The following is a 22,479-nucleotide window of genomic DNA, read 5'->3' on the forward strand; positions in this document are numbered from 1 at the left end:
CCAGTAGCATAATAAATTTTGCCCCAGCTTATTTTACTTATTTGTGGGTCTTATGTTTCAATTGTTTCTAGTAAGTTTTAAAAATTATTTTTATAAATTTCAAAATCTTTAAACAGCATGAACTTGTAGAAAGAGTAGAAAAAGAAGCTTTTTTCCTTATAAAACTGTGAATCTCCATCACACGCTTTTCTAAAAATCTTAAAATATTTCCCCCTTTTAACGTTAGCGGCTCTTTCAAACTCAAACTCCATTTTGGTCTCATCTAGGAGCAAGGAAGAGGTTGTTGTGATTGTTTGCGCATTTCCAAATAACCTAAGGCGGGACCACTGGCCACTGAACGCACAAGCCGCTTAGCCTATCACGTGGTTGGAAGAAGCCTCTTTTCATTGGCTACGTAGCCTCCTGTTTCTTCTAATGTTTGCCTCACATGGAGACTTCATCTTTTTAGAATTACTCATTATGACATTAACTACTCCCCTCCCCCCCCCCAACAACAAAAAACCTTTCCCTTATAAAAGGTAACTATGAAGCTCCTCACTTGGACAGATATCTGGCCTGTCAAGTCTCTTTGAAGCGCCTGCGCAAAAGGTACCCACAGACGGCCGCCATTTTTCAGCCTCACTTCGGGGATCAAAGTTCTCCCCCTCTGGACTTTTCGAGCTTTGATTGGATAGAGTCGAGTGCATTGTGGGAAATGTAGTTCAGGGCAAGATCCGCGCATTCGCAGTTCTTGAGGGGGCCCGGAGGAAAGGTTTGTTTTTCCCGGCTTTTGGTTGTTTTTGGGCCTTTCTGCTGGTGGGTTAGTCAGTCAGGGAGAGAGAGAGAGAGAGAGATAGAGAGAGAGTGTGTGTGTGTGTGTGTGCGCGCGCGCGCGCGCGTATGTATGTGTAGGCTAAGAGGTACTCAGGGGTGTACCTATGGGTAGGTGTATACTGAGGTGTAAGTGTGTGTGCAGGACTGTGCGTGCGTGTGTATGTAAGTATGTTGAAGTGCGCGCGTGTGTATAGGGTTGTGTGCAAGGGTAAATGTATGTGTGTAAGTGTATGTGTATGCATGTAGGTGTGTGCCGTGTGCGTGTGTGCTCATGTTGGGGTGTGTGCAGGGTCGTGTATATGTGCACGCATTTGGTGTATTCAGGCGGGTACTTGTGTGTATGGGGAAGGATCATATGTGTCTGTCCGCTGAGTATATGTGTGCGTATCTGTGGATTGGTATATGCAGGGGAGGTGGTGTGTGTGCCGGTGTGTGTGCCCGTCTGCCCGCGCCCGAGTGTCAGCTCCAGGAGGCGGGGATGATGCCGGCATTGAAGGAAGGGGGGCTGTCACATGCTACAAGGCTGGGACTAGGAATTTGAACTCAAACAAAGTGAGGACTGACCCGGGAGAGGAACGTGCGGTCCCCTTTTAGAGATGAAATGAGAACCCAAGTATGATAAATTCACTTGGCACACAGTCGGCGCCTAATAAATAATTATTGATGGATGGATTGATTTCCCTAGGCGCCAGGGTAGAGAGGGAAGAGAAGGGGGTGCATCCGGGACAGAGCTCTGCAAGGGACTGGACAGGGATGACAGTGAAGCAAAGGTGACTCACTCTGTAGCATGATCCACCCCTCTAGGAAACGTTGTATCAAAAGAAATTAGGTTAGTTTAATGTAACCGTTTCTTCTGTTTTGTTACTTTTTATTTTTAGGGTAGCTTGGCTGATGCTTCTTGCCTCCTGCTTCCTTATCTAGTTGTCCACTAACCATCCCTTTAATAAGAGTTTCTAGAATTTTGCCAGGAATCAAGGGCAAGTGTGGGAACCTAGAATTTGTAGCCTCTGCTCTTTTAGTCTTATCTGCCCCTTGGGGGAGCATTTACCCTTTTCTCCCTTGTCCTGATCATTTCCATAATTTTAACAAAGACTTCAACATGTTGGTGAAGCAAGGACACTCCCCATGTTAGTGCAAGTTCTAGAACTTTTAAAAACAGATGATCAGTCTCTCAATTTATGAGCCACATTTGGCTGCAAAGACTTCTCCAAATGAGTGATTATGTATTTTGCATTGCAGAAGAATAGGAGAAGACCAATATATAAGACTTAGGTGTCCAAAGCAAGGTATTTTTGATAGCTAATTGGAGTAAGGAGGTTTCTGAGATTCTCTGATTTTTATTTGGGGGGTTTATTAAAGTGCTGATAAGACACCTTCAGAGATAGTTTTCTCTTTTTGCACAGGAAAAGTTCCATCTTTGATGTGTGTTAAGAATTGTTGCTAAGTTGTTTATAGTTGTGTCCAACTCTTCATGACCCAATTTGGGGTTTTCTTGGCAAAGATAACTGGAATGGTTTGCTATTTCCTTTGCCAGTGCATCATCTGATGAAGAAAAAGACAGAGTTAAGTGACTAGTCCAGGGACAAACAGCTAATAAGTGCCTGAGGACAAATTTGAACTTAGTTCTTCCTGACTACCCCCTGGTACTCTATCCATTGTGCCAACTAGCTCCTCCTATGTTAAGAATACTCCCTCACTTTTCAAGACCTCTAGAGTAATTATTGGTAGAGGAACAACATGTCACTTATCACTTCTACTTCCAGATTTATTCTTTGGGGGTTTTGAGCATTGTAATTGGTTGATGGGACAAAGAAGAGAAAAAGGAAGTGGGGAGAGCATCTGAATGATACCATGGCTGACTTGGGCCCAATTTCAGGGACAGGAGTCTTGTCCTTCGGGGTCTTGTCTGGATTTCTTAGAAACTCTCTTGCTCAGGTGGTCATGAGCTGATACAAAAACCAAAAAAGTTAGTTTATTCAGAGCTTGAATTTCTGGTGGATTCAACTATTCAGCACCTTAACTATTTGGTCTCTAAAACATAGTCAATGCAGTTAATAGGTCATCTGTGTGCCTGGATGGGAAGTTTCACTCGTAGTTTGGGAACTAAAGGTAGGATTGTTCTCCTTCTTAACTTTCTTTTTATCCTTCAGATCTGGCTTTTCAGTACTTTGCTCTTCCCCAAGAAAGGTGAAACAAGAAGGGGGGAAATGACTTCTATACTTGTACCAGCCAGGTTCCAGGTGAGTTAAAGCTTTTTTTTTTTTTCCCTGAAGTGTTTTCCCTTTCTCAAAGTGTGAATACTTCACTTCCAGTGTTCTCTATCTTCTGCATCCAAGGACCTGAATCCATTTTTGTATCCCCTAAAACTTTGGCAATTTTGACAGACAATATAGAGTTTATAGATTTTTAGAGCTAGAAAGAATGTAATCCAACCTTCTGCTTTCATAATTCATGAAACATTTTCCTTTGGTAGTTTTCTGCTAAAAGTAGGAGTGGGTTTTGATAATTAAAATGTTTGGGAGCAAGGGAAATATATATATCAATTATGACCGCTGAAATATGTTTTCTACTGTGTCTTGGTTTTATATAAATATAAGATGGTCGTCAGGGAATATATTTCCAATTTATGAATATGCCCAAGCCAACTGGGTTTTATAGAGAAATTTAATTTATAATACACTGATTAATCAATAGAAAAAGAGAGAAAGTAAGAAAGGAATAAGAATGAATAAATCAGTCAGTTGGTTTTATCACTCACCCAAGATCTCTCTAGGTAAGGCTTCTCATGCCAACCTCAGGCTCCACCTTCCAAGAGAGCCTCCTTTCAAGAAATGTTTCCAGAGAATTCTCCTCCTTCAGAGCCAGGCTTCTCTCCTGGTCCTCCCACAGAGCAACCTCCTCAGTCCTCCTTCAGAGCCACCTCGCTCAGAGCAAAACCTCCCCAGAGCAAAAAACTCTCCTCCCTCTGTCCTCAGACCCCGCTATCTTTAAGGCAACCATCTAAGTCCCCTCCCCTCAGTTCTCACATCTACCAATCACTGTCGATGTCTCCCCTGTGCCGATGGTGGCTCTAGCTTAACCCAGGACCACCCAGAGTTCTGTTTCCTTTGCACATGTCTGTTGTAGGTCATATTCTCAAATAATTAAATCTTGATCTATGCTGCAGCCCTTCCTAAATCCTTTTAGACTGAGTAGGGTGGAGATTGTAAGTTCCAAGACCTGGTTCTGTCATTCCAAGTATCTCTATTGTATCAATTCTAAAATCAATCATGACTCAAAGAACTTTCTGTTCTATGCTTAAGCATAGGTCAAAGCCCTTTCCATTGTTTAGCAAAAGGTTTCTGTCCTAAAGTAGTCTTAAATAGGGAAGAGAAGGATCCTCCCATGCCAAGGAGTTTCACATTCCAATAGAGTTCTTACTATCAGTAGGAAATTTTTTCAAGTATGAAATTTCCCAATGGGGAAATTTCCAACATTCATAAGTCTAAGAAATTTTAAGGTTTACAGTTTCCTCTGAAAGTTAGTAGCAATATTGTCCATTATTCATCAATTGATTAGTAGTTAAAAGGAACATTAAGTCAAGTATTTAGTCCACCTGCCTCATTCAGCAGATGAGGAAACAGGCAAAAAGAAACTGATAATTTATCAAAGGCCACACATTTAGTAACTGATAAGAATCCTAATTCAAACACCTGTCTTCTGATCCCAAATCCAACACTACTAGTCATGCTTTATATTGCCATATAAAGTGGTTTTCATTCATTTTGTTTTAGTAATTGTGTATGTTACTCTTAAGATTCCTCTCTGTTCATTTTATACCCGCCTCTTATAAATCTTCCTGTATTTCTTAGAAATCTTTATATTTGTAATTCCTTAAATCGCAATAACCAGTCAGTTCTTTGGAAATAAAAAGTTGCCTTTTTTTCCTGTTGCAAATATTATTGCTAAATTTTTTCTTGTATGTAGGTTTTTTTTTTCATTTTGTCAGTAAACTCCTTGAGGGTAAACAAACTAATTGTGGAACTAGCAGTTTTGGTCGGGGTATGAAGAACTTTGCAACTTTTCTTGTGAAATTCCAAAGTGTTTTCTAAAATTGTTGGACCATCTGGCAAGCCCCTAGGGCCAAGAAATGTTTGCTAGTATTTTTACATCCCCACAAACTCTGAGTTGTTCACTCAGTTTGATAGGTATGAACAAAAAGGGCAGAGTTTGCATTTGTCTGATTATCAGTCCTATTGAGCTGGTACTTTTTGGCTGGCTCTTGAATGTCAACATTACATCTTTTGAGAATTTTTTGCTAATATCTTTTCCTGCTGAAAAAATTTTGACATGTAAAGTCTACAAAGAACTTATCCAAATCCCATATCCTTAGCAGAAAAGGATCAGAGACTGTGACTTAAGAGAAATCTAAAAGGCCATGTCTAAGCCTCTAAATTTACAGTTGAAGCTGAGTCCCAGGGAAGATAAGTGTTTTGTTCACAAGTGACTTGTCCAAGATCATACAGGTATTATAAATGTCAGAGGTGGGATTTGAACCCAAGTTCTTTGACTCCAAAGCCAATATTTTTCTCCTGTACTACTGTGCCTATTATGCATATATATATATATATTTTTTTACATATATATATATTTTTTTTAGAGAAGCATTTTATTCTCATAGAATTGAAGTACTGGAATCTAGTTTGCCTTTTGTGACATTATCTTAGTTGTGTCTGCTTACAAACTCATGTCTTAAAATTTTTGACCCAGAGTTCCTGTTGCTATGCCTTTATCCTTAAGCACTTAAAGGCAGAAAGAAAATCCCCTATTTACCCAAATATTCATTTTGCTTCTCTTCCCTTTGTGAAATGAAGAACTGAAAATATAGAGTTCTCATTATTTGGAAAATGACAATAAATTGTGACATAGAAATCTATTTATTTTTAAACCCTTACCTTCTGTCTCAGAATCAATACAAAGTATCATTTTTTAAGGCAGAAGAGTTGTAAGGGCTAGGCAATTGAGGGTTAAGTGACTTGCTCAGGGTCACATAGCTAGGAAGTGTCTGAGTTCAAATTTGAACCCAGGAACTTTCCAGGCTTGGATTTGTGTCCACTGAACCTCCTAACTCCCTCGGCGGTATATATTTAAAAGAATATTGTCCCATAAGCCATGATGTGTATGAAGGTTTTGGAGAAACATTGGAAGACTTGTATGAATTAATGGAGATAAAAAAAAAATAATGGGATTTGAGAGTTGGAAGGGACCTGTTGGCCATCTAGTCCAATACTCATATGTTCCTTCGACTGTGAGTTCCTAGAGAACAGGAAGTGCTTTTTGCCTTTCTTTGGATTTTGAGCATTTAGCTTAGTGGTGGAACATAGTAGGTACTTAAATTCTTGTTCATTATAACCTTTATAACATAATAAACACTATAATATTATCTCACATGTAAAATTACAAGGGGTTGTCCAGCCTCTATTTGAAGACTCCAAAATCAGAAACACACACTACCTCTTGAGGCAACCCATTCTGCTTTCATATAGGTCTAATGGTTAGAATAGTTTTCCTGATATCTCAATTTTTTGCTACTTCTTTTTTTTTCAATCCTTACCTTTCATCTTAGAATCTATTTATATTATTGTAGATATTATGAATATTGTTTTCTTGGTTCTACATCATGGCATCAATTCATATAAATCTTTCCAAGTTTCTATATATTTATTACATTTTTATTTTCTTAAGAAACAGTACTATTCCATTATATTTATGTATCACAATTTGTTTAGCCATTCTCCAATCTATGAGCATCTATTTTGTTTCTAAATCTTTGCCATCCCAAAAGGTGCTGCTATAAATATTTTGGTGTCTATGGGAACGTCTAGACATAGCCTCCTTCAAACATAAACTCTGTAATATGCTTTCATGGTCGAAGGATATGAACATCTCAGTATAATTCCAAATTGCTTTCCAAAATGATTGTCTTGATTCACAGTTCTATACTTACAATGCACCAGTTGTGCCTATTTTCCTCAACCCCTTCAACACTGACCATTCCCATCTTTTGTTTCTTTGCCTTTTGGTAGGGTATGAGGGAAAAACCTCAGAGTTGTTTTAATTTATATTTCTGTTATTATTGTGATTTTTTTTCATATAGTTGGCAAGTTTGCAATTTTTTTGAGAATTATTAATATCCTTTGAATACTTATCAGTAAACAGATTTTGATCACATTTTGGTAAATTAGGAAAACATTTGTCTTTCTCTAATCTTGTGGTTCCTCTCCCCTTTTCTCTTGATCTTTCAAATTGAATTTTTGTTGGCAAGTCTTGTTTCTATATTGCTTTCATTTTCCCTTGTAATTCACTGCACCCTTACCAAAGAGCTATCCATTATAATAAAGAATAAAGAAGAGGGGAAAAAAAGTTTAGTAAAATCAACCAACCGATCAGAACAAGGCTTATATGTTTTATGTAGCACCCTTTATTTTATAGATTCTTTGCCCATTTTGTATGAATCAGGACAGTATTTGCTATTATCTCAACATGTGGTTCCTTTCCCATTTTCCATAAACTTTCAAATATCATTGATTATGATTCAGCAGTCAGTCTTGCCAACTCTCAGCCTCTAGGAATGTAGTTGATTTGAGCCAGATGATCTGAATTTACTAAGACAACTTGAAGGCAAAATGTGGAGAACAGAATGCATAGTGTATATAATCAGAGGGAACTGTATTGCAGGAAGTATTGTGAATTTCTGGAAAAGGCTCCTGTGTTTTTGGCTAGAACCGAAGAGTTTCCACAAAGCCAGACTTCCTCCTGGGCAAGTCACTTAACCACTCAGTGCTCCAAAGGAACTTTCTAAGATTCTTATAGTTAAAAGGAAAGTAATGTCCTGTATTGGTGAAGGAAATTTCTTTGCCAGGGCACTCCTCATAGAAGCAAAATGACAGAACCTCTACCAATCCCTATCCCTTGATTCTCATAACAAGATCATAAAGCAGGTGGTATTTTAAAATTCATTTTACAAGTCAGAACAAGAAAAAAGGTTGCAAGTTTACTAATTAATTGGAAAATAGTAGTACAACCCCCTAAAATTGTGGTGCTCAGGATGATTAGATGATATACTAGAATCAAGTAGCTAAAGTGTAGTTTGCACATACCACGTCATCCTTGTAGCATTCACAAACTTGGAAGCACAATAGGTGATGTTATTATCCTTGAATGATTTATCATTTGGGTGATTTCAGAGTTTGCGAGTAAAATGTATGATTCCCTTTGGGTTCAATGTGGAAGCTAATTTGTAAGGCTAACTTTAAGTGATAAACTTTTTTAATATTATAGAATCTAATACAAAGTTAGGTAACCAATAAGTAGTCCCTCCAGAAATATTAAAAATGGAATGCTTAAAACCTTGATTGCTTTGAGAATCAGGACCTTTACATTCTGCCTCCTTCATTTCTTCTTCATATCTCCCTGAGGGCTGATCCCTGAGAGAATGGGCATCTTGTGTCCTATTTCAGACACCCCTGACATTCCAGGATGTGGCTGTGGACTTCTCCTGGGAGGAATGGGGGCTCTTGGAACCTTTTCAGAAGGACATGTATTGGGACGTGATGCTGGAGAACTACGAGAATTTTGTCTCTCTTGGTAAGGTCAGCTCTCCTCTAGACAGATTACCAGCTTTTCTTGGGTTATCTTTGCATTTTCATTTCTTCTCTACTGACTGGTGCCTAACATTCTTCCCTTCTCTTGGAGGGAAAATATCCAGAATGTACCTGATAGGGAGCAGTTTCACCATTGTTTTGTACTCAGAATCACTGGTGTTTCTTCCCTCTCTAAGTGAAAGGTTTTTGACTTGTATGATGGGAAAAGGGTAGTTTTATTGTGCTGCCCCAAAAGCTACATTTCCACTTTGGGTTCTTCATTCAGGTCAAAGAGCCTCCCCAAAGGTCCAGTGTAGATACTTGAAGACATGAAGTTTGTGTCTTCCTAGGAAAGAATATATTGGGATGAAGTAATTTCCTTTAAGCCAGTGACCCATCCTTCAGGCTTTGTGGGATCATGTACTACCACCTGGGTCATGGTAACATGCTCTCAATCCCCGAATGAGAAAAAGGGTAAGACTGAATTCTGAATTCTTTCTCTGATCTCAGCATTTTATAATTTATTTTCCAATAAGGAGGCCTTCCTATTTCCATACCAGATGTGATCTCCCAGTTGGAAAGATTAGAAGCACCATGGATGGCAGAGAAAGGTGTCCTGATTAGCACTTTTCTAGGTGAGTGCATGAAAAATAAAGATGGGGAACACAGTAAGTATCAACCCTGCTGGTCAGTAAAGGTGTTGGACAGGGAGCTCTCCTTAAAGATTCCTAGGCCTTTTCAGAAGGGTTGTGTTATAGTATGTGGGGCAGGAAAACATGTCAGGTCCTCACAGAGCAGTCAATTTTCTGTCAAAATAAGATTTGGAAATATTGTTGACTATGTGAGAATTTTGGGACAACATAGTGAGGGCTTTCAAAAGCAGGAAGTGTTTTTAGAATAGTTTGAGTATATGCAACATAGTGTTATCATTTGTAGCACTTTAAGAAGAACAAGTAATTAAGGATGAATGATTTGGTAACACTTTATAAAGAACTGGGTAACTGTAGAGGACTTGGCTGGAATTTGATTAGGTGGAGATGGAAAGAGAGGGGGCATTCTTGGCAGGGGAAACATCACGGGAAAGACAGATTAGGCAAAAATAGAAGTCAAAGATGCTTTGTGGGGCCTTGTGCAACTTCCCTGGGGAATTGAATTATCCAATAACTTAGTTTCATTGGGGTAAATCAGACGTTTTTTAGTGGTATGATGAAATTAACTCTGTGAGAAGAATACATGACATATTGTGAAGGGCTGATTAGAAGAAAGAAATTCTGCAAGTAATTTTTTTGGCTAATTATTTATTTTCTTTGTAATTATAGTTACATTGAATTTTTTTTTGTGTGTGTGTGCAGAAATTTGTGCAGTCAAAGTTGTCCATTTTATTTTCTGTGATACTTTTTTAGTCCCTTGTTTGGTCATGAACTCTTCTCCTAATCATAGATAAGAAAGGTAATTTATTCCTGACTCCTCAAATTTGTTTAGAACATGACCATTTCTATTTATATATCTAATTGGAACTTACCTTGGTGTTGAGTATTCTGAACCTAGTTTTTGCTCAAACTGCTTTCTAGTTTTCCTAGCATGGGTTCTCATCCCTTCCTGACCCTTGCCAAGAAAAATAGTGAGCTCTTGTAATTGAGGTATTTTTATCTACTAGATCCATTTACTTCTGTATGTTGTATATCTAATCTGTTTCATAATTTTCTCTTTTTTATAACCAATACCAAATAGTTTTTATTTTTGTTTTGTAGTATAGTTTGAGAACTTGTATTGCTAGGTTCCCTTCCTTGACACTTAAAAAAATTTCCCTTTAGGCTTTTGGCTTTTATTCCTCCATATTGTTTTTTCTAGCTCTTTAAAGTAGTTTTTTAACTTTTTAAAGTATTTTTTGGTAGTTTAATTGGTACAGCATATACTTTATTACTAAATAATTATAAATCATTGGTTTGATAAGCTTTCCCCTGAATTTATCTTGAGATTCCCTTGAAATTTATCAGTTTTTAGTTTATAAAATTAATCTATTTCTTCTTTCTAAAGATGGAAACATTTCCCCCAACTATTATAAGTCAGGAAATTCTGATGACATTTATAAATGCTTTCAGTGCTGTTATGATTAGGATTTATTTTATTTTATTAGGAACAGGGGTTTAGATCAGAGAAAGGGTTTGTCCACTTTTATGCTATCCCCTTTAAGAGAGAAGACACACAGAATTTGTAGTGATCACTTTATTTATTATTATTATTATTTTTTAACCCTTACTTCCTGTGTTGGAGTCAATACTGTGTATTGGCTCCAAGGCAAAAGAGTGGTATGGCCTAGGCAATGGGGGTTAAGTGACTTGCCCAGGGTCACACAGCTGGGAAGTGTCTGAGGTCAGATTTGAACCTAGGATCTTCCATCTCTAGGCCTGTCTCTCAATCCACTGAGCCACCCAGCTTCCCCCTTGTAGTGGTCATTTTAAGAGGCTTAAGATAAAGGAAAGTCAATTGGGAGTTCTGGAGCAGTCTCTCCTTGTTTGGGAGATTGTTGGTGGCTGGGTCAGTCTCACAAAAAAAGATTTGTTTGTTATAATGAGACTGTTCGATTTGAGATTTGAGTTTCATGCCGAGCTGAGAGAGTGGGTTTACTGAAGCTCTCACCTCAGAACCTGAGGTGGCGCCAGAGAGCCGTTTTGTGTGAACTGTCACAGACAGTTAAGCCATTTTTACTTGGGCTTGGAACGGAGAGGTGATGCTGGGCAAGTTTTCTTTACCTGAGAAGAAACTGACAGTTATACTTGAAAGTCTGTCTTAATATATTATTTTAAGGAGGTGTTTGAAGGTAAAGGATTCATATAAAGTTAAAAAATTATAAATTAGCTTAGGATTAAATTAGATAGTGAATAAATTTAAGAGCATTGAGTGTTGTGTGACCTTGGGCAAGTCACTTGACCCCCATTGCCTAGCCCTTACCACTCTTCTGCCTTGGAGCCAATACACAGTATTGACTCCAAGACGGAAGGTAAGGGTTTTAAAAAAAGAGAGAGAGTTGAGTGTAGTTAACTGTAGTGTCTACCTTTGTAGACAAAGAAGAAGCTCCATAAGGAGCAGTTTGTGGTGGGTTGTATTGTATAGACAATTTTAGTGTTAGGGATGAATATATTTCATACCTTATTTTTAACTCCTGGTTTTTATCCTCCTCCTTCCTTTTTTTAACTCAACCAGTAATAAAATAGGGTTGGATCAAACTGCTTCCTGACATCCATCTACCACTACTAAATCGTTTTACAACTGACAGCTATAATTACTAGAACAGATTGGTCCATACCATCTTTAGTTTAATTATAACAGATAATTAGTAATAGTGCCATGGAATATAATTTATTAAATTCTAGGCAGCTAGTTACTCTGATATAGTTTCTTAATTATTTTGGACTTCAGATTCCTGGTAACAATGACTGTTCAACTTTTTCCAGGTTAATTATAATTTTCTTTGAAGGAAAAGATAATCTAGACTTTGTCTAGATCCCTTTATTTTCTTTCATCACAGAGAAAAATGGTTATTTACATGTTTGTGTTGCTTTCAGATTCCCTTAGTCAGAAGACAAGGTGTGAAACCAAGGAGCCAACTCTAAAGCAGAATATATTTATGAAAGAACCATTCCAAGAGATATGCACAAAGGATGGCCCCTGGCATTCTACTTTGGAAGAAACTTGGGCTTATGATGTTGAGTTAGATAGGAAGAAGGAAAACCAAGAGACCCAGTCTAGGGAGGAAAAAATTACTAATGAATCTTCTAATGAATATAATATATTTGGAAGAAAGCATATTTTGGGGTCAGTTGTCATTCCTCAACAGAGAGTTCCTGTAGGAGAAAATCTCTATAAATGTGATACACTTGGAAAGAACTTAGAATACGTTTTAGGTCCATTTAAACACAGGAGAATCTCCATTGGGAAGAAACTTCATAAAGACATTAAGTGCAAAAAGCCCTTCAATTACCAGTCAAATGTTATTCATTACCATAGAAAACATGCTCAAGTGAAACTCCATAAGTGTAATGAATGTAACATAAACTTCAGCAGTATTTCATGCCTTGCTCTTCATCAAAGAACTCACAGTGGGGTGAAACCCTATAAATGTGATGATTGTGGGAAAGCCTTCAGCAAGAAAGGAATCCTTAATAAACATAAGATAATTCATACTAAAGAAAGACAATTGAAATGTATTACATGTGGGAGAATTTTCAGATACTACTCATGCCTTATGCGACATCAGAGAATGCATGCTAATGAAAAACCCTATAAATGTAATGAATGTGGGAAATGCTTTAGGCAGAGGGGAATCCTTAAAACACATCAAATAAGTCATACTAGAGAAAACCATTTGGAATGCAATCTATGTGGGAAAGGCTTCAGATACCGTGCATCCCTTAGGGTACACAAGAAACTTCATAGTGGAGAAAAACCTTATATATGTAATGAATGCGGGAAAGCCTTTAGCCTCAAGGGAAACCTTAAAAGTCATGAGAGAATCCATACAGGTGAGATGTCTTTTGAATGTAATGAATGTGGGAGGGCATTTATCCTGAGGCGAGCTCTCAATAGACATAAGAGAGTTCACAGTGCAGAGAAACCATATATATGTAATGAATGTGGGAAAGCCTTCAGGTGGTGTACAAACCTTAAAACACATAAGAGGACTCATACTGGAGAGAAACCCTATAAATGTGATGAATGTGGGAAAGCATACACTGATCATCAAAGTTTAATTCGTCACCAACTATTTCATGCTGGAGATAAAACCTTCCAATGCGATGAATGTGGGAAAGTCTTCACCCACAAGGCAAACCTTAAACGACATAAGAGATCTCATACTGGAGAAAAACCCTACATATGTAATCAGTGTGGGAAAGCTTTTATTGCAATGGAAAACTTGAAAAGGCACATGAGAATTCATACTGGAGAGAAACCCTATAAATGTAGTGAATGTGGGAAAGCTTTCACCAGCCATCAAAGCCTAAATAATCATCAAGTATTTCATACTGGAAAAAAGACATTTCAGTGCAACGAATGTGATAAAGCCTTCACCACAAGAGCAAACCTTATTATACATAAGAGAGTTCATACTGGAGAGAAACCTTATGTTTGTAATGAATGTGGAAAATCTTTCAGTGTGAAGAGATCTCTAACTCTGCATAAAATCACTCATACTGGAGAGAAACCTTTTGAATGTAATGAATGTGGGAAAGCCTTCCGTCAGAAGGGAAGCCTTAAAAGACATAAAAGAATTCACACTGGAGAGAAACCTTATAAATGTAACGATTGTGGGAAAGCCTTCACCAATCAGGAAAGCCTAACTTATCATCATAATCGGGAAAGACCCTTTCAGTGTAGTAAATGTGGGAAAGCCTTTATCCGGAAGGGCAAGCTTAACAAAGACATGATAACAGATACAGAAATGAAACTCAATATCTGTTATAAATGTGAAAGAGTCTTTAACCAAAAGGGAAGCCTTAATACACATAAAATCACTATAGAGGAACACTGAATATAATTAACATTTTGGTGGATCTTAGGAGGAAGATGAGCCTTGAAAACCCATCCTACCACATAAGTCCTTTTAGAGCTTGTATGCCATTATGATTAAGGACAGGCTAATGGTCAGGGTTATAATGGGAGTTATAAGGAATTTTCTAACTTTAAATCAGATAGTTAACTACAACCATGTACTTAAATCAGCATCAGACTTCAGGATTGAAAAGAAAAGACATGTTTGGGGGAATTCAGCTGCCATTTGTTAGTTCACCAGATGGTTGTGATATGTTGCAGTTCCAAACTATACTCCTAAGAACCTCAACCTGCCCTTTACAGAAAAGACATCTGAACTCTGTACTCCAGGAGATGGGAACAGAATAGTGGGTAGCTCTTAGTGGTTGAAATTCAATGTGCACCTCAGTGTATAAGATGTCAGAGACAACATAGTCCAGGATGGGGATATGATACCCAGTGGAGAGATGTAGTCATTGGTGGAGATTAGACTTCACCCAGCAGAGAGCAGTTTGTACAAAATTACCAGAGGGTGTCAGCTATCCTATAATGCTGGAGATGTGAGTTTCCCCAGCCTAATACATTCCATGACTATATTTTTTCTTTATGTATTCTCAAGCCAAATATTGACTACATGCATCTTTCCCCCCCTGGTGTTTCCTGGTTATATATGTGGATAGAACAGTGGACTTATATTCAGGAAGATCTGAGTTCAAATCTGACATCAGACAGTTAATAGTGATGTGACCCTGGTCATCACTTAACCTCTGTTTGCCTCAGTTTTCTCATTTGTAAAATGGAGATAATAATTGCAACTACCTCCCAGGGTTGTGAGGATCAAATTAGATACTAATTGTAAAGTATTTAGCATGGTGTCTGGCACATAGTAAGCACTATATAAATATTGGTTATTGCTATTGCCATTATTAGCATTATATATTCTCTGCTTGTGTGCTCACCCTAATTGCTACCATTGTAACTTGTGGGGAAATGTATCCTATGTGTGCATAGGAGTATCTTATTGCATTATTTACCATGCTAATTGATTAAATATCTTTTTTCTTTGTCTTCCAACTTAGTAGTTGGAAAACATAGTTTTTGGGGATATGAGCTATATTTTTGAGTGACTTGATCCAGAGAGTCCTTCAAACTTAGGATAAAATTTTGGAGGGTCTATATTGGAGCAGGTAGGTAATATAAAGGAAAATCATCCTGACAATAGAATTGTTCAAGAGTGGATTAGATTGCCCCGGGAATCTGGTGGGTTCCTCAACACTGATAGTTTTAGGTGGTAGTTGGGCAGTTATCTGTCAAATGTTACAGAGGATATTCTTATTCAAGTATGAGTTGGATCTTGAAGCACTTCCTAACTTGTATCAAATGAAATACTTGGATGTTGAAATATTTGTAACTTAGATTAAGTGTGATGATATTTGTATAAAAAACACATAGCACAATGCCTGGCATAAAATTGGTTCTGACTTGTTTTGGTTTCATCATTGATTAGTATATAGTAGGTGAAGTTGCTGCTTTAATATCCAAATTTGGATGAGGATGAATTTTTCCCATGACAAGAAAATTTTATATAAAAACCCAAACTGGAAAAAAAATTAGTCCTATAAAAAAAATTGACATACCAGATGGTTATACATGGGTATCAAATGTTCTTTATAAGTCAATTTTTAAAAATGGAAATAGAAACTTCCATGGGAAAGACACATCTCTCAAATGCTTGAATTATTGAAGTAATTTATTTTGTTAAACATTTCCTAATTAAATTATTTCTCTGGCGCTTGGGAAGGGGATGTCCTCTGACCCCTTTACTCTGATGTAAAGTGCTTTTAACACCCTCTGCTCTGATTTTGTTGTTATCATCTATAGTCATTATGGTGAAAAAATGGTCTCTACTGGAGAACAGTAATAGCAAGGCAAAATATACTGCAATTCTCAACAATTTACAAAGTTAATTTTAAATGACCCAGGTACCACCTAATGGTGGATGGTAGTAAACAAAATAACATGTATGAAGGGAGGAAATAGAAGAGAAGAAAAGATGTATGTCTGCATTTTCCTCCCAATCATGCTCTTTAAAAGGAAAATTTTAGTTGAGCCAAAAGTGCTAGAAGACTTGGATCAAATAACGATTTTATAATCTGTACCTTGCTTGGTGTTAAATTTGCTTTAGTAGTTAATGCCCCTCAGGTTGCTAAAATAAAGTTTATCTTGTTTTGATTAGGAAAATTTGGCAAAGTGCCAGGAATTATCTATAAATTATCAAGTGAATTGAGATGGAATAAATTGGAATGAACATGGAGTTCTAGCTTTACCTCCTGAGAAGTAGCTATTGGGAAAGAAGGGGAAAGAGATGCCTTGGAACTATAATAATTAAAATTATGAGGCTGATAATAGATTAATAACTTCATTAAACTAAAGTAATAGTAGTAAAGAGAAGGAAAGGTAGGAAAGAGGTAGAGAGATACTTAGCTTTCTAATCTATCGGTCTCCATGATGAGCCTGTAGCTAAACTCTGACAAGGGTTCTTTCCATTCTCCATGCTCCAGCTAGAAGACCCAGACTGGCTCCTAGTCTGACCTTATAAGCTCTTTTTTCCATCCACTAACACTCACATATCACATCTCAGGAACCAACCATAATTATTTATTTACCTGGGCTGCCCAGGGCGGCAGTGCCTATGGAATCAGTATCCCCTCTCATTGGTTACTTGGTTCTTTAACTTCCTTTCTCTGAGGGTTTATCAATACCTGAATTTACTCAGTGGTCTTTGACCTCCAGGTCACTGAAAGATGATATTAAAAAAGGTGACATAATGGAGAGAGAAATTTGCTTCTGACAACCCCCCCCCCCATTCTGTTGGGAGACAAGCATGTTAAAATCTCCCCACTTGGGGTCTTAAGAGATTAATATACCTAGTCTCCCCAATGAGTCATTTCAAATAACCAGCTTATACATCTAAAACTTCTCTTACTAGAGGTGTGTAAAACATTGCACTTTACAAAGGGGGAATTACAACAATTTGGGGATAAGAGGGAAAGAAAACAAACAAAAAAGGTTGACAGACACGTTGACAAAAGGCCAATTGGGGGCACTCCCCTTTGGCATGAGAGTTTACATTCAGAATAAATGATATGTTCAGTCCCCTTCAGTTCAGTTCATTATATCCCAAAATTCACTCTGGACCTTTTGATGTAGTGTGTGGTTTCTGTAGGCATCCTTATGGTACCTTCTCTAAAAGATCTACTTTCTTGATTTGGGGTGTTAGTGATTTTTTTTACTTAAATTGCTTTTAAAAGATCTTAAACCTTGGATTTTTGGATAATTTTACAATCCCCCCTGAGGAGGGTGTTGACCAACACTAGAGTCACCCTGGGATACATGGCTGAGTTAAGAGGTATATGAATCAATTCTCAAAAGAAAACTACCCCCCCCCCAAAGAAATCCAATAGAAGAGAAAAAAATTAATGTATATTAAAATCTTATGTATATAAAATTATGAGTGAAAATGAAAAACATAACAGATCCTTGAATCACCAACAAGGTCCAATTAAAGTTATTTATGTCCTATAAACCTGCAGGAGAATTGCCTGCAAGGACTATAGAAAATTGCCATACTATAAAAGAGAAGGGACTAGATTTTGAGGTAAAAGGGAAGTATGATTCCCTGGTCTAATTTTACCTTCAATCTCAAGGATAAGGAAGCCAAAATGAAAGCCACACTAAGGTGCTTATAGGATTCTGGCATGGGGAAGTCCAGGGTCTGGATTTGTCAAATAGCTAATTCCTTGAACCTCAAAACAAGTTGTCTGTCTTGGTGCAGATCCTTATCAATCCCACAGGGATTGTTGGTCTCCTTGACCTTGTGCTTCTTTGCACTGTGCAGTAGCTTTTTTGTGATCCCTTCAGAAATTAGATACAATTATTAATTAAAATTCCATAATATTTAACAATGGCAGGTTTCCATAGTCTAAAGCTTTTGGGTATGCATTGGTATTAGGGCTAATAGACATTGTAAACATCCTTAAAAATAAAAAAAAAACATTAATACTGATTCCATGTACTTCAATTTACTAATTCTTTAGGATTAAATTATTTAATCTCCAATTGATTTTAATCCATTCTCCAAAATCCATGTATTAAATATAAGTTTCACTGTACTGTGGCCAAGATTCTCAAAAGAAACAATTGATTTGAGTCCAGAAGGAGGGTTCCCCGGCTCTGTCCTGTTGTTAAGTTTGAATTTCAGTCCCCTAGGAGCATTCAGTTTGTGATCAGTAAGGAAGGGTTTTCAGAGGTCTGAACTTTTGCTGCTTCTAAGCCGCCATCTTGACTGGCAAAAGAAACAATTAAAAATGGAATGGAACAAAGGCTAGTAGTATAAGATCTTAAAACTATACTACAAAGCAGTAATTTCAAAACTATTTGATAAACAATGAAATAATAGAGAGGTCAACCAATGGAATAGGTTAGGTACACTAAGAATAAAGCAAATGAACATGGTAGCATAGAATTTTATCAAAAACATGCAAAATCTGGGTAAGGAGGAAAACTGGAAAGCATACTGGCAGGTTTAGAAAAATAGGTTGTATCACATTCATGGCTAAACTTCATATGACTATGACTTAGATATAAAAGGTCACATCAAGGAAAGAGTTAATGGTGAAAGAATAGAGATTGTAGAAGGCAAAACGCACAATTTTGATTAAATAAAATTCAAAAGCATTTGCATTAAACAATATAGTTAAAATTATAATGCAGATAATGAAAGGGGTGAAATCTTTGGAAAAAATTTATATAATAGAAGTTTCATATATGAGTAATTAATTCAAATATATGCAAAACCAAGTTGTTACTCAGTAGATATGTACTCAAAGAAGATGACCAGGTAATTTTTAGAAAAAGAAAGTTATTTAAAAATGTCATAATTCACTCATTGAAAAACACTGAGATCCCACCTCACAACCTTTAAATTGGGGCTTTGGGAAGATATGTACATGGAGGCACTGTTTTTGAGCTATAAATTGGTTGGTCTACCCATTCTGGAAAACAATTTGGAATGATTTCCAAGATGTCACTAAATTATGTTAAGTGTTTTTACTCAGTAAATCCACTATTTGGCCTGTTCTCTAAAGAAATAAAAGAACAAGAAATTAAGGACATATTCATCAAATGGCTGAATACAAAGGTAATGAAATACTGAAGTAAAAGAAATGATAAAAGGCATGATTTTAGAAAAAATTTGGGAGATTTGTAAGAATGCATGCAGTGAAATAATTAGAATCAACAATTTATTAAATTAGAAAAAATGATGGGAAAAAACATTTCCCCCTGAAAAAAAGGGAGGGGGGGACAAGAAATGGAAAACATAAAGGGTCATTAAAGCATTTTTTAAATGTACAGAATGGAATGGAAGGGCAGTTAGAATCACAAACAACTTGGAAAACTTTGAAAGTTACATTTTAATTTATTCTATTGTTAAGAAAAGCAAGTTATACATAATTAAAAGGCTCATTTCTGCATACAATACTCTTCTGGTCTGCTGGATATTCACAAATTTTCAATGTATTTGTTTTTAAGTGAAAACGTTTAAACAATAGAATAAAGGATAAAAAATAAATGTACTACCCTTTTCTGCTTCTTATAACCAAAAATATATTTATGCCCAGATTTTCTTATCTGTTGCACCAATTAGAAGTAAAAAGTAGATAGTTGTGGAAAATCCCACTAATTGACTCATTATACCTTAGTTTGTGTGGGATAAAAGATGAAAGTTCCCTCTAATATTCCTGATGGGCTCTCTTTTCCTGGTTTAAAAATTGTTTCCCAGACTTTCATTGTTGACATTACTCTTGCTGTTTTTGTTTTTTAAGATATTGATTGACTGTGCCATCATTTTTCCCCTGCCTTCTTTTCTGTGCTCCCACAGCCAAATAGAAGTTAGACTTTGCTCAGTAGGCACATTTTGTTTAATTAAGCTTTTAACTGAATGAAAATGTTGGCCAATAATGTAAATCTGAGCTGGTTTTGGATTTTAATTAGAATTTGGATCGTCTAGAGCTAAAACAGTGTGGGAGTGGATTTACCTTTGACACAGACTAAAGCCTTATTCAATAGGAAATATGTTGGGGGATAAGCCCTAAAGGCAAAGTGAAGAGAGTATTAAAGTTAGTACCTTTGGCAAAGAAGCTAACACTGAGAAGCTCCCAATGAGATTCAAATTGAAAAAAGGCACAGGTGGGTAAGGTCAATTGGGATGTCATTCTGGTCCACTTGTTTTGAAAACATGCTGATTATTCAGAGAAAGGACACAAGATGCTGGAAAATTCTACTCAGACAGGTGGTGGGAAATTCTTTAAGTATCCTGACACAGACCTTGGACTCAATGGGGACCATCGTGATGCTTCTCTTCCCAGTATGACCTCGATCACACATGCATCAATAAGTCTTTAAGATGCCCACAAACCCATCCTAAATGCACCACCCTGCATCCTCGGCTTTCTCTTATCATTCCAACAAATATTCTGTCCCACATTATGATCAAGATTCTGTGACCAAAAGATTTAAATACAAGGCAAAATAAAAACAATGGAAGCAAATCATACTTACAGTCTCACATTTTGCTTTTACTTGTTGTAGGACAAGTTTGTTCTTTTCCAGTTAAATGTCTTGCAGTCTTTGATCCATGGCATTTTTTTTTAACCTTTACCTTCTGCCTTCCAACCAATACTATTGATTCCAAAGCAGAAGAATGATAAGGGCTAAGCTGTGAGGATTAAGTGACTTGCCCAGGGTCACAGTGAGAAAGTATCTGAGGTCTAGGCCTGGCTCTCCATCCACTGAGCCACCTAACTGTCCACCATGGCATTATTTTTAAAAAATGTATTGATATATCTTGTTACCACACAGCACTTCACAACAGCCAACCAAACCTTACAAAATATAGTCCTCCTCTAAAGGATCATCCTAGTGCAAATATCAATAATATGGAAATAGGTCTTGATCAATGACATGTAAAACCCAGTGGAATTGTGTGTTGGCTACAAGAGGGGAATGGGAAGAGGGGAGGAAAAGAACATGAATCATGTAATCATGGAAAAATTATCTTAATCAATTAAAATTTAAAAGCAAAAACACAAAACAAAAAAACCAAAATATAGTCCTCTTAAAGTAATTAATTTATCAGTTGCTAACAGAGAAGAAGTTGGTGGTGTACTAGATAGAGTGCTGAACCTGGAATTAGAAAAAGACTCATCTTCCCAAGTTCAAATCTGGCCTCATATCTACTAGCTGTGTGACCCTGAACAAGTCACAACCCTGTTTGCCTCAGTTTCCTCATCTGTAAAATGAGCTGGAGAAGGAAATGGCAAACTACTAGAGTATCTTTTGTCAAGGAAACCCCAAATGTGGTTGCAAAGAGTTGGACTCCACTAGAATCACTAAAAGATAAAATAGAAAACAGGACCTTTATCTAATGGTGTGGTACTATTATATTTCACCAGATTTGCTGCCTTTTCATATTAAATGTTTATTGTTATTATAGTTTGGTTTTTTCTAATACAGCATATGTCCACATGCTAGTTCAAGTCAACACTATTTCCTTTAGGATCTTCTGGTATCTGGATGAATAAAATCTATTCTGGCAAGGCTTCATGCCCATAATAAAATTCATGAGATTTAAAAATAGAAAAATGACCTTGGTAAACATCTAGTCCAACCTATAACAGAAAAGAATCACCATTTTGATTACTACTTGAAATTTTTATACTGGGAGGCCCCTATAGTACCAATTCATGACTTGGGTTTGTTTAGGGCTTAATCTACAGAAATCTTACTGACCTTCCAAATATTGATATTTAGCTTCTTATTCACTTTTCCTGTTTGTGATTCTCTCCATATTAGGTTTAACCCATTCCCCCAATTTTCCCCATTCCATTTTGCTTTTGTCATCCATTGTTTTAGGACTTTCCTACTAGAGTATTTTCTTATTCTAATCACTCATAATCAACTAAAAGAACCTAAATTGAGAGAGACTTCCGAGATTACGTGGTTTAATTATTGTACCTACGTAGAAATACCTTCTGTAACATTTTAACAAGTGAGGCAGTTAAGTGACACAGTGGATGGCACAATGGACCTGGAGTCAGGAAGACCCGAATTCAACTCCCACCTAAGACTCTTGGAAGGTGTGATTTAAAAGTGCTTTAAAAACCTTAAAGTGTTATATAAATGGTATTTTTTTTAATTAGCTAGCTATGATCCTTCATCTAACTTAAGTCTAGCAATTTGGGGAAGCCATTAACTTCTAAAGTTGCATACTCTGCCTTTAACAGGTCTATTCCCATAACTTTCCTTAATATAATGCCTACCACCCTCAATATCACCTACTAGAAAATCTACTCCAGAGCTGAATCCATCTATGGATGAGTATTCACTTGACAGCATAGCTCACACATCCCAGCAAGTGTGTTTACTTTTATCAGATAAGCATAAAGCACACAAA

At 36.9% G+C, this 22,479-nt stretch overlaps 1 protein-coding gene across 3 annotated transcripts; it reads left to right on the forward strand.

The window, feature by feature from the left end:
- The first annotated feature begins 480 nt into the window (after positions 1–480).
- On the forward strand, positions 481–15,449 carry LOC100616873 (zinc finger protein 883-like). Of its 3 annotated transcripts, none has more exons than XM_056812886.1 (5): positions 481–751; positions 2,964–3,053; positions 8,313–8,439; positions 8,996–9,070; positions 12,002–15,449. In XM_056812886.1, exons 2-5 carry the CDS (start codon positions 3,021–3,023, stop codon positions 13,963–13,965), a joined length of 2,199 nt encoding a protein of 732 aa, XP_056668864.1. In that variant the 5' UTR covers positions 481–751; positions 2,964–3,020; the 3' UTR covers positions 13,966–15,449. The 3 variants fall into 3 exon arrangements, with proteins under 3 accessions (XP_056668864.1, XP_007477746.1, XP_007477742.1); XM_007477684.3 differs by having other exon boundaries at positions 482–751; positions 8,271–8,439; positions 8,972–9,070; XM_007477680.2 differs by having other exon boundaries at positions 482–751; positions 8,972–9,070.
- The last annotated feature ends 7,030 nt before the right edge of the window (positions 15,450–22,479 follow it).

The sequence above is a fragment of the Monodelphis domestica genome, chromosome 1 (genome assembly GCF_027887165.1).
Source record: "Monodelphis domestica isolate mMonDom1 chromosome 1, mMonDom1.pri, whole genome shotgun sequence".
Taxonomy (NCBI): domain Eukaryota; kingdom Metazoa; phylum Chordata; class Mammalia; order Didelphimorphia; family Didelphidae; genus Monodelphis; species Monodelphis domestica.

Coding starts and splice junctions, on each gene's coding strand:
- LOC100616873 (XM_007477680.2), top strand. CDS start 3,021: ATGACTTCTATACTTGTACCAGCCAGGTTCCAG. Junction 3,054..8,312: donor TTGTACCAGCCAGGTTCCAG/GTGAGTTAAAGC, acceptor GTCCTATTTCAG/ACACCCCTGACATTCCAGGA. Junction 8,440..8,971: donor CGAGAATTTTGTCTCTCTTG/GTAAGGTCAGCT, acceptor TTTTCCAATAAG/GAGGCCTTCCTATTTCCATA.